General features: G+C 44.2%; 1 protein-coding gene across 2 annotated transcripts in view; it reads left to right on the forward strand.

Moving 5' to 3' along the window:
- RNF144A (ring finger protein 144A) overlaps positions 1-12,626 on the forward strand; it is a 168,291-nt gene that overhangs the window by 119,837 nt on the left and 35,828 nt on the right. The window contains exons 4-6 of one of the 2 annotated variants that reach the window (XM_069235884.1): positions 676-821; positions 2,575-2,679; positions 6,116-6,176. In XM_069235884.1, the coding sequence (XP_069091985.1) occupies positions 687-821; positions 2,575-2,679; positions 6,116-6,176 (301 nt within the window). In that variant the 5' untranslated portion in view covers positions 676-686. The remainder of the gene's footprint in view (positions 1-675; positions 822-2,574; positions 2,680-6,115; positions 6,177-12,626) is intronic. The other variant, XM_069235885.1, reaches the window with a different exon arrangement.

Below are 12,626 nucleotides of genomic sequence, written 5' to 3' on the forward strand. Positions count from 1 at the left end.
ATCCACTTATCATGCAAAGCCCACTCCCATAAGACAGTCAAGGCTCCTTAGGAGAGTAAGCACCTACCACAAACAACCTTCGACTCGTAGCAAAGCTTCTCCAAATTGCATTCCTTTTATGGGCAGTCAATGAGACATAAGTCTGTACTGTGCATGGTCTTCAGCCTGTACATAACCAATCATAGAGAGCTGACTGCCTTTACACACCTAAGTCCTACGAGGAGGCCAAGCATGCTGCAGAGGGTTACTCCCATCAGCAATAAAGAGGCTATAGAAATGTTGGTCTAGATGTACCTTGCTGAATAACTTCCAGTATGATAAATGTATAGCAAACTGTCACATTTGTTGGATGGTGTCATCAGTGATGTCATCAACGAAGTTATTGAACTTGTTGTGAGTGATGTAATATATGCACTTATGAGCAATGAATGGCGGGATCTCAAGTTAGTTTCTCACTGCACTAACTGGTGAATTTCAGTATTTTTGGGGTTTTAAAACTTCACGTTGTGACTGACATGTTCACCTTGCATAACATTCCTTTAACCTTTGTTTTTTCACTTAATATACTTTCCTAAATTTATATTGTCTGTCATACACTGGAGTTGAAGTCCATTGCGATTGCATAAATAAACAGTTATGTTACTGTTTAATATTTCTTCATTTTACTTGTTGCAGACTAGATTGCAATGACAACAGCAAGGTACAGGCCAACATGGGATTTGGCTCTTGACCCTTTGGTTTCTTGCAAACTTTGCCTCGGGGAATATCCAGTGGAGCAAATGACAACAATAACACAATGCCAATGCATCTTCTGCACACTGGTTAGTATGAAATGTCTTACCCTTAAAGACACATAGCATATTTTATTACAGATGTGAAGCATTAGCTAAATCCATTTGTCCGAAGCTGAAAACATACTTATTTTGAACTGCATTTCTTGATACACTCAGGAAGAATTTTAATGTAGTGGTGCATGTTACAATCATTGCTCTTTCCTTTTAGCAATGACCATTACTGCTATCCTCTGTACAGTATAATTGTAAGCCTGGAAATGTGGCTATTTTTTTAGTTTTTATTTTGAAACCTACTTTGCAATCATATCTAAGGGAAAGTATGCATAAACCTCATTAAATTATTTCCTTGAGCTCTCTGTTGCCCTCAAACGAATGTTGAATATACTTTAGTGAATTTAGATTTAAAATCCATCTTTCATCCAATTAAGGAAGGGTAGGTATTGAAGTAATTTTTTTTCCCCCAAAAGATTTGCTGCATTTGCACCATGCTGTTTTCACCATAGTTTCCCCTGTCTGTCACTGGCTTGGCATTCCAATATGGATGACAGTCACTGTTTCAGAGTTCTGCTGATGTAACACATATACTGAATTTGACTCTTGCCAGCTGGAACAGGCTCTGTAGTAACCAAGAGTGTAAGAAGAAGCATCATATTCGCCCTTCTTCTTCTTGTGTTTGTCACACCCCTGAAGCATGGACGCATTACTATGTTTTTCCACTGTTCGCCTTTTCAGGAGCTACATTTTCCTTTTGTTTTAGGCATTTTATGATAGTGCATGCGTTTTCCTGCTGTCTCTTGCTTTCTGTTCTTCTCTTCCCTGTGTGTTTCTCCACTGCTTCCCTATGTCGTCTTCTCAACCATGTGCTTTCTCCCTACCAGATACATGTTACTCTCTTTCCCTCTCTTGCACCCCCTGTGTTGATTACCCCAAACGCACTTCGTGGTGCTTCAACCTTCCACCAGCACGGCCCTGTGTTTCTGCCCCACCCATGTTGCTTCCACCCCTTCCCTCTCCACAAGGTTGGTTCCCATCCACTTTCATTTTTTTTTTCTTTTTCTTTACCAATCCAACTCTAAGTAAAACAACGATATAAGGGGGATACTGAGAGCTTCACTTCATCCATGAACGATTTGGAGAGTGCCAGAGGGGGGCATGCTGCACACAAAATCAATAACTATACCCCTTTTTCTTGCAGGATTCATAGATTCAAATTCAGGTCCATGCATTTGTTCATAGACCCACAGATTGTTTTTGAAAAAACAAATCAGTGTTGATTTCCTTTTAACAAATACATAAAATAATTTTAAATAGCAAATTAAATTCACTGCGCAAGTAAGACCACTTACAGTGAACACCGTGCCTGCTAAAGGTTGGCTAAGGGTTTTGCCACAGCTCTGTTTGTTCAAAAGCTGTGCTGTTCACTGTTTATTTCATGGTACACCAGCCAATGTGGGGTCTTCCTTTGTAGTGGGCCACGTTCCCTGAACCCACAGCTCCTCTAGTATTACATATGTCTGCAATGGGCATTGTAGCTGTCAAAGTATTCAGATGCAGTGCTGGTGTCAATGAGTACCCCAGTTTGATTGAAAGTGCAGTTATGGGGATCTTTCTGCAACCATGTAGTGTTGATGCTAGCACCTGCCATTCTCTGATTGTACTTCTCTCCCTGCTCTATGCTTTATTAGAATGCCTGTACTGACGATTATCTTTTTAGATACAACCAATTGCAATATAAAAGTGATTCAAAATTAGTGAAAACTCATGTCTGTTTCTTCAACAGTGTTTAAAACAGTATGTCGAAATTTTGATAAAAGAAGGTTTAGAAACTGCTATAAGCTGTCCAGACTCTGGCTGTGCAAAGAGAGGACATTTACAAGAAAATGAGGTAAGGTAAACAATTTTATCTGATTAGTAACATTGCTCAAGCAACATTGACTGACATCAAGGATGTTTTATGTCAGTCAAGTTCTCTTATAGATTTGGGGGAAGGGAGTTTCCTGGCCCCCACCTGCCCGTCTTAGATGGCAGACACAACCAAAATGAGCTTCCAGGACCGGCCCTTTACTCCGACGGCATCACTGGTGTAGTGATTCTGAATGTCCCCCTCTACCACGGATGATTGATGATCGACTGGGAGCTGGCTTGCCTGGATCCTGGTGCAGCGGATAGCAGTGAGGTCGCTGCCCTAATACCTGTATAGGTGCATGGTTGCGGCGTCCTGGCTGTATGAGCTTCCTTCACTTGAGCCTAGTGGGTCTAGACGCATTCTACCAGGGGTCCAGGATTCTGCGTTTGGTGGGGCCTGGCTCCACGCCTGACCTGCTTCTGCGGGATTAATTTGGAATTCCTACTTCGGTAAGAGCCTCTGTCAGTGGCATGGATGCCATAACGTACTAGGTTGAGGCCTAACCTGTGACCTGGTCCTGGATGCAGCACCCTAGCTATCCGAATTGCTCAAGTGACCTTAATTTACGATCCTTTCTTGATTCTTTGACTATTGAATGACCAGCAGTCCTCTTGACTGTGAAAATTGTGTGAAAACAAGATTGAAGGACATTTTGGGCTGATCCCCTAGACCTCCTGCCGCTCTGGTCTACTTTTGACTAGGCCGGTTCTGACATAGGTATCAAATATTCTCTCTGGTGGTTCCCTCTTGGTGTAGCTGATCATATCCATCTATTTTCCTATAGCTTGCAATTGATCCTTTCTAGGAGTAACTGCCAGGCTACTACCAGTGAATAAGACTTTACCTACAGTATTTCCTACGATCTTGCTGCACAAGTTGTGGGAGGCGCTCGCTATTTGGATCCTCTTATTACCGGACTAAACAGGTTTAAGTTTGAATGTAGAGGGCTTCATTGAAACCAAAGCTGAGCAACATTGAGGGTATCCTATGAGCAAACTTTGCCCAGACTACTCTACCTATGAGCTGTCCCTATGCCGACTCCCTGCTGACGTCATCAGGATTGCTATTTCCTGTCTTTCTAAGCCATGCCAACCAACACACAGTGTATCTTCTGCACAGAATGTCATTCTGAAGCATATGGCAACAAGTAGACGCTATCCCTTTCCACGTCCCTTTATTTACTAGTAGTCGCCACAACCTGCCGCCTCACAGTGAAGATGGGGATTTTCCACTTACGCTTTCTACAAGATCAATTATTCACTGATCATACCTATGTTTTTTTTTTTTTTTTTTACTTATTTTGGTTTTAGTAGACTGTATTTTTCTTTTAAATATAAAGATCTTTGATAGCCACAGTTCCATTCATGCCATGACAGTAGGAGCTGAGGCTCAGACCAGTGTAAAGTGGGTAAGAATTCCCCAACTTTCTCCATTTACCTTCAGTTTTAAGGTCTATCTTTTATGTTCGGATGCAGTGCCCACTATTTGCTGTGTGGAACTATGTGCGTACGACTACCCAATTCAGAGTGTTGCCACATTTATTTATGCATTGGGGTACTTTAATGTAATGTTTCTTATGTCATTTTATGTGTTTTTTATTTCCTGATTACTGGAGGTGAAGCTACCAGTGAATGAGGCACATTGCCAGCCACCACTGGTTGTGTATGTCATTTTTAGGGTCGAGCCTGCGTTGCATGCGCTCGCGCATGCGTATCGCAGCGAGACGCGTTAGTTATTAGAACAGGGCTCGGAGCCCTGTCGACATCACGTCAGTGTTTTTTATTGGTTTGTGGGCTTGCCTATTAAAATCCGCTTGCTTTCATTAGTCGAAGGCATGCACACATCATGCCTTTTCCGGTGGCTAGCCCTCCTCGAGCGCATCGACCAAGTTCAGAAACATGCGAGGATCGCTGTTTTCTGTCTGGCTCGTGGACTACTTTTTCTCTATTTTACTAGCGCGATTTCGCTTGGCAGAAGTCAAGCGCTTTACACAGTTACTTGCACTTTTTCGGTTACGTACATAAATAAACTTTTGCCGATAAATGAAAAGTCGGGCTAGGAGTTTACAACGCTATCAGCTCTAACATGAGCAAACGCGAGACCCGTTGCATTGCAAATGCTTGTTTTAACTTGTTATTTTACAGAGTGGGATTTCTAGCCCTGATGAATGCCTCTACAACTGTGCTAAGTCTTTTTTATAAACGGAAGCATGTTGACCGTTCTTATTGGGTTGAATTACGCTCCTCTTTTTTTAAAGCTGTACCCACCAGGGACAATGGGTGCACCAGGAGGTAGTTTTTAAGTCTGTTGCCTCTGCTACCACTTCATTGCTAAAGGACCTCCATTCTACTGACTAACATCTCAGGAGCTCCCCTCTGTGGAGGGTCGTAGTCCTCACCACTCTGTCAGGATTGTGGTGTGAGGAGGGGCCCTATGATGAAGCATGCCACCTCAGGGCGGATGGCTTTCATCCTTTAATCTGTTTGGATTGTTAACTGTTAAACATTGGGTCACTAGTTAGCAGAGTTATGCTCCCTGTCCAAGTAGGGTCCAGAATCCTAGTCAGGATAAGTCAAATACACAACCTAAAGTAACCTATGCTCACCCTCTGGTAGCTTGGCACAAATCAGAGGCAATATGTAGAGTATTGTTCAACTCTTAAATTACAGTACTAAAGTGAAGAACACCACAAAAAGGCTCCACACCAGTTTAGAAAAATAGAGAGCAATTATCTGAGTAAACAACAAAAAAACAATAAGTAGAACTCAAGATACGAATTTTTAAAGACTAAACTGCAGTGTAGTGCTTAGAAGTCAATAGCACTAAAAGGTTACTTGAGATCTCACTAGACCAAGGTAAATCCAGAGTTCAGGCTAACCGCGATAGAGGGTAGGTCGACTATAAGACTCATGCAGGGCCCTCTAAAACAGTACCTGGGATGGAGCAAGCATTAGGGCCGAAGACTCGATGCATCGGTTACAATCCTCGCAGATGGGTAGATGCATGATTGTCAAATCTCGCTGATGGGTCCTGTGTCGGCATCAAACCCCTTTCGATTGTTCTAATAAAATGATATGCAGTAGTTAATGTATTCTATAATTCACATTTTTTATTGTAAGCTTATGACTCCTATGTTAGGTGATTTTTTTTTTTTTTTTTTTTTTGATTCATGCGCTTATAATGGAAAAAAACTAAACATATCGCTGCCAAAGCCTTTCTTTTTACCAGTACCTGCTCTTTATTTTCTTTCTGCTTCTTTATGTGACTTCGTTTCAAGCACTGTGTTACTATAGCTCAGGAATTGTAACACATTTAGAATGTACCAATTGATTATGTGAGCCATTGCACAAGACTGATATACGCCTATATAGATATCAGAAGTTTTCTAATCTGATAATCATTTATTTCCATGTAGATTGAGTGTATGGTTGCGGTGGACATAATGCAAATGTATAAGAAATTACAGTTTGAAAGAGGTACGTACTGATTTATCTTTACCGGTGAACTAATTTTAACTAGTGTAATGTGTGATAAGACATTGATCTTGGACTCAAAAGCTATTATGATATTCATATTCCTTCCACCAAAACTCCAAATAATCACTAAAGCTTGGAGAACACCCAGTCAAATGTTTTTGCACCATATATGCTATATGATCTAGAGACCTTGTCTAAATTCTGTGCCACACCGGTCCCAAACCACCATCATTCTGTCAAGTTCCTCCCTCAAGGCTTGCTTGGTGTAACTCTCTGCCTACCCCCACAGACCTGCACACAGCCAATAACAGAGAAACTTACAGAGTAAGGCAAGGCACAAAGTGAAAAGGACACCTGGAGACACATACTTGAGTAAATGCGAAAGGACCTGTATACATAGAAACCCTGGAAGGCACAGGAACACTGGAAAAGATAGGGAAAGACACAGGTACAGGCAGGCACCGACACAGTCAGGAAGGCGTAGACACCGAGACAGGTAAAAGCAACACTGAGCCAATAGCCTTACTGTGCCAATATTGAGAGGACATAAAGAAACTGACAATGTAACAAGGAAATGTGAACACTGATAAAGAGGATCCAAGCCCTCCTATCCAGACAAGTTCAATAGACACAAAGCAATCATAATGTACCCCAGGCCCAATCTAGACACCAGTGTGGCACTGAGAGTGTTTAATCTTCCAGCCAGTGTTATTACATATCAAAAATCATCAGTGATCAATTACTGATTAATATGTGACCAATTACATATTAATGTGATCCTATAGTGAAAATGCTCAAGGAGTGCCAATTATAATAATTAGGATATGGAACAGATCTGTTATGTTCCATTGAGTAATTTCTTGTAAAATGCTGAACCTTTAGTGCTCAAATATATTAGAAGTTTTTTCAGTTAAGCATTTGCAACTGCAAAGTCTCTTAGAGTGCAGTCCCACATAACATCTTGAATACAATGATATCTTCCCTTATTCGTGATTTTATCAGGAGATTCTAAGAGACAGTGCTGAAGACTGATAACTGATGTGCAAGTGAGCCAGGACAATGGTGCAGCATGAATTGAAGAAAAGTCTGGAGATCCTTTGAGACCACAAGCATACTGCAAAGCTTTAGATAGGTCGATTCATGATAGAAACGGAGCAGTTCTTTTGAGCTTGAAATCAGAGTGCCAGTGAGTTTCCAAATATTAACAAGGGCAGAACACAAAGTTAATAGGGACCTATGAAACCTCTGCCCACTTTCCTTACAACCACTGGGGAACATATGTTCTACTTCTACATCAGGTGAATGTGTCCACTTGAGGGATCTTATGTCTACCAAACTTAACCAAGCAGGGGAAAAATGTATCCCCTTATTGCACATACTTAATGTAGGAATATATTGTAGGAGGCTGGCCTGGCTTATAGTGGGTACCAATGGTACTTACACCTTGTGCCAGGTCACGTTATCCCTTGTTAGTATATTAGTAGTGTTCTTGCAGCTTAGGCTGATAGAGGTAGCTATAGCAGAGCAGCTTAGGCTAAACTAGGAGACATGCAAAGCTCCTACTACACCACTTATATCATATAGGTACTATATCATAAGAAAGACAATACTCCGAGTTACTAAAAATAAAGATACTTTATTTTAGTGACAATGCGCCAAAAATATCCCAGAGGATATACTCCCTTAGTAGGTAAGTAAAATACACAAAATATACACAGAAAACCAAATCAGGTAAGTAACACAGTCAGAAATTAGTGCACACACTGTAGAATACAATAGGATGCAATAGGCCTAGGGGCAACACAAACCATATACTAAGAAAGTGGAATGCGAACCACAAGTGGACCCCTAGGCTAGTGAAGTGTGTAGCGGGTCGCTGGGAGTGTAAGAAAACACTAAGGGTGTCCCAGATACCCCACCCAAGACCCTGGAAAGTAGGAGTAAAGTACTGCTATTTCCCCAGAAACACACTAAAATCGTGATAAAGGATTTTGCAAAGACCACAACAGACTGCAAAGCACTAAAGACGGATTCCTGGACCTGAGGACCTGCAAAGGAAGGGGACCAAGTCCAAGAGTCGTGCAAGTGTCCGGGGGATGCAGGAGCCCACTAAATCCCGGAGGAAGGTGCAAAATGGCTGCCTGCGGATGGAAAAAGCTGAAGATTGTGCAACAACGAAAGATGCTAGGAACTTCTCCTTCGTGCAGAAGATGTCCCACGGAGTGCTGTAGGATGCAGAGTTGTTTCCTTGGCAAAATACTGCAAACAAGCCTTGCTAGCTGCAAGACTCGCAGTTGACGAAAAAGGGTGCTGCCCGGGCCAAAGAAGGACCAGGATGACACCACTTGGGATAGGAGACAGAGTGGGCCCTCAGCAATGTAGAGAGCCCACGCACAAGAAGGTAGCACCCACAGAAGTCCTTGAACACGGGTTCAAGAAGTCTGAACACAGCGGTCATCTCAGCACTGCAAAAGACTGTCCCATGAAACCGGAGATCAACTCAGGGAGCTGAGCATTGCAGGACGGAGTGCTGGGGACCTAGGCTTGGCTGTGTATGAAGGCTTTTGTGGAAATGTGCACAGAAGCCCTTGTAGCTGCAGTTCACGCTGTGCACAGGATTACTGTCTGGAGAGGGAAGGAAAGGACTTACCTCCTCCAAATTTGATCAGTTGGACCACTGGACAGTCTAGGTCACTTGGGTCCACCACCTGCGTTCCAGGGGCCACGCTCGTCAGGATGAGAGGGGTCCCAGAGTACCGGTGACACTGAAGTTTGGTGCCTTCTGGAGCAGGGGGAAGATTCCGTCGACATTTCTTCGTGGCTTCTAGTGCAGGATGAAGGCAGGCAGCCCCAAAGCATGCACCACCAGGAAACAGTCGAGAAAGCCAGCAGGATTAGGCGCTACAATGTCACTGGTAGTCAGCGGTCGATCCTCAGCAGAAGTCGAAGAGGGAGGTGCAGAGGAACTCTGGGGGAATTCTTGCAAGTCATTAACTGAGGAAAAGCCCACTGGAGAGACCCTAAGTAGCCCTCAGAGGAGGATTGGCCACCTAGTCAGGTAAGCACCTATCAGGAGGGGTCTCTGAGGTCACCTGCTGGCACTGGCCACTCGGAGGCCTCCAGAGGGCCCTCACACCTCTGGATCCAAGATGGCAGAGGTCTGGGACACACTGGAGGAGCTCTGGACACCACCCCTGAGGTGGTGATGGACAGGGGAGTGGTCACTCCCCTTTCCATTGTCCAGTTTCGCACCAGAGCAGGGACTGGGGGTTCCCTAAACTGGTGTAGACTGGCTTATGCAAGGAGGGCACCATCTGTGCCCTTCAAAGCATTTCCAGAGGCTGGGAGAGGCTACCCCTCCCCAGCCTTTATCACCTATTTCCAAAGGAAGAGGGTGTAACACTCTCCCTCAGAGGAAATTCTTTGTTTTGCCTTCCTGGGACTGGGCTTCCCAGACCCCAGGAGGGCAGAACCCTGTCTGTGGGGTGGTGGCAGCGGTAGCTGCAGAGGAAACCCCAGAGAGCTGGTTTGGCAGTACCGGGGGTCCATAGTGGAGCCCCGGGGATGCATGGAATTGGCTTCCCAATACCAGTTTTGGAATGGGTGGACAATTCCATGATCTTAGACATGTTACATGGCCATATTCGGAGTTACCATTGTGAAACCACATATAGGTATTGACGAATATGTAGTGCACGCGTGTATTGGAACCCCCGCACTCACAAAGTCCAGGGAAATGGCCTTGAACTATGTGGGGGCACCTTTGCTAGTGCAAGGGTGCCCTCACACTTAGTAACTTTGCACCTAACCTTCAGCAAGTGAAGGTTAAACATATAGGTGACTTATAAGTTACTTAAGTGCAGTGAAAATGGCTGTAAAATAACGTGTGCATTATTTCACTCAGGCTGCAGTGACAGTCCCGTGTAAAGGTTTGTCTGAGCTCCCTATGGGTGGCAAAAGAAATGCTGCAGCCCATAGGGATCTCCTGGAACCCCAATACCCAGGGTACCTTGGTACCATATACTGGGGAATTATGAGGGTGTTCCAGTGTGCCAATTGAAATTGGTAAAAGTGGTCACTAGCCTATAGTGACAAATTTAAAGGCAGAGAGAGCATAAGCACTGAGGTTCTGGTTAGCAGAGCCTCAGTGACACAGTTGGGCACTACACAGGTGTACACATTCAGGCCACAAACTATGAGCACTGGGGTCCTGGCTAGCAGGATCCCAACGAGACAGGCAAAAACAAACTGACATACATGTAAAAATGGGGGTAACATGCCAGGCAAGATGGTACTTTCCTACAGAACCCCCCCCACCACCCCAAACGAAGGACAATAAGGCTAACCTTGCCCAGATGAGTTTTCATTTGTCTTAAGTGGAAATATCTGGAGAGTCCATCTGCATTGGAGTGGGCACTCCCAGGTCTATGTTCCACTGTATCGTCTATTCCCTGTAGGGATATGGACCACCTCAACAATTTAGGGTTTTCACCTTTCATTTGTTTAAGCCATAATAGAGGTTTGTGATCTGTTTGAACAATAAAGTGAGTACCAAAGAGGTATGGTTTCAACGTTTTCAAGGTCCAGCCACAGCAAAGGCCTCCCTCTCTATGGCAGACCAACGCTTTTCTCTAGGGGTCAACCTCCTGCTGATAAAAGCAACAGGTTGATCCTGGCCCTCAGTGTTAAGCTGTGATAGAACTGCCCCTACCCCTAATTCAGGAGCATCAGCTTGAACTATGAATTTCTTGGAGTAACAAGGGCTTTTTAGGACAGGTGCAGAGCACATGGCCTATTTGAGCTCATCAAAAGCCTTTTGACATCTAGCTGTCCATAATACCTTTTTAGGCATCTTCTTTGATGTGATGTCATTAAGAGGGGCAGCTATAGTGCCCTAATTCTTGATGAACCTTCTGTAGTACCCAGTGAGTCCTAGGAAGGCTCTCACTTGAGTTTGAGTTGTAGGGGGAGCCCATTCCATAATTTTTTGGATCTTCCCCTGCAGTGGTGCAATCTATTCCCCACCTACCAGGTGGCCCAAATAAACCACTTTCCCCTGCCCTGTCTGGCACTTTGAAGCCTTGATAGTGAGGCCTGCCTTTTGCAGGGCCTCCAAAACGTTCCACAGCTGGACCAGGTGATCATCCCAGGTGGAGCTAAATACAGCTGTATCATCTAGATATGCTGCACTAAAGGCTTACAATCCTTGGAGGACTGTATTCACAAACCTCTGAAAAATGGCAGGTGCATTTTTCAACCAAAGGGCATAACAGTGAACTGATAGTTCCCTCCAATAGTTGAAAATGCTATTTTCGGTTTAGCATTTTCTGACAACTTAATCTGCCAATACCCTGCAGTTAAGTCAAAAGTTCTTAGATACTTGGCAGAAGCCAGTGTATCTATGAGCACATCTGCCCTGGGTATAGGGTGAGCATCAGTTTTGGTTACTTGATTGAGACCCCTATAGTCCACACAAAACCTCATTTCCTTTTTACTATCTTTACTGTGAGGTTTGGGGACACGCACCACTGGGCTAGCCCAGGGACTTTCAGAAGGTTCAGTCACTCCCAGATCCAACATTTTCTGTACCTCTTGTTTAATGCAGTCTCTGACATGGTCAGGCTGCCTGTAAATCTCACTTTTGATATGTAAACTGTATCCAGTGTTTAATGTATGCTCACGCCAGGTAGTTGTACCTGGGATCAGTAAGGAGATTTATGCAGTTGTCCTTCTGCTCAGCAGTAAGGCAATCTGCAAGTACAACCCCCTCCACTAAGCCATCAGCTTCAGTGGTGGAGAAGAGGTCAGGGAGAGGGTCACTCTCTTACCCCTGCCCCTCATCAGTGGCCATGAGCAGAGTTAAGTCAGCCCTGTCAAAGTAAGTTTTTAGGTGACTGACATGAAGCACCACAAGGGGGCTTCTGTCAGTGCCCAGGTCTACCAAATAGGTGACCTCACCTTTTTTTCTCCACAGTGAGATGGGGTCTACTTCATTTGTCCTGTGATGCTCTTGGGGCCACAGGCTGCAACACTCACACCTTCTGTCCTGGGTGGTACTGAGTCAGGACAGCCTTCTGTTCATGCCATTGCTTTGGAGCTCTTGGCTGGCCTGAAGGTTTTTGATGGCCCTTTTCATGTACTCACCCATCATTGATGTGAGGCCAAGTACATAGTCCACAATGTCTTGCTTGGTAGCTTTTAAAGGTTATTCCCAACCCTCCTTCACAAGAGCAAGGGGATCTCTTACAGGGTGTCCAAAGAGGAGCTCAAAGGGGCTGAAGCCCACTCCTTTCTGGGGTACCTCCCTATAAGTAAAAAGGAGGCATGGCAACAGGACATCCCATCTCCTCCTGAGTTTTTCAGGGAGTCCCATGATCATGCCTTTGAGAGTTTTATTAAACCTCTCAACCAGTCCATTTGTTTGTGGATGATAAGGAGTAGTGAACTTGT

Source organism: Pleurodeles waltl, chromosome 5, assembly GCF_031143425.1.
Source record: "Pleurodeles waltl isolate 20211129_DDA chromosome 5, aPleWal1.hap1.20221129, whole genome shotgun sequence".
NCBI lineage: Eukaryota > Metazoa > Chordata > Amphibia > Caudata > Salamandridae > Pleurodeles > Pleurodeles waltl.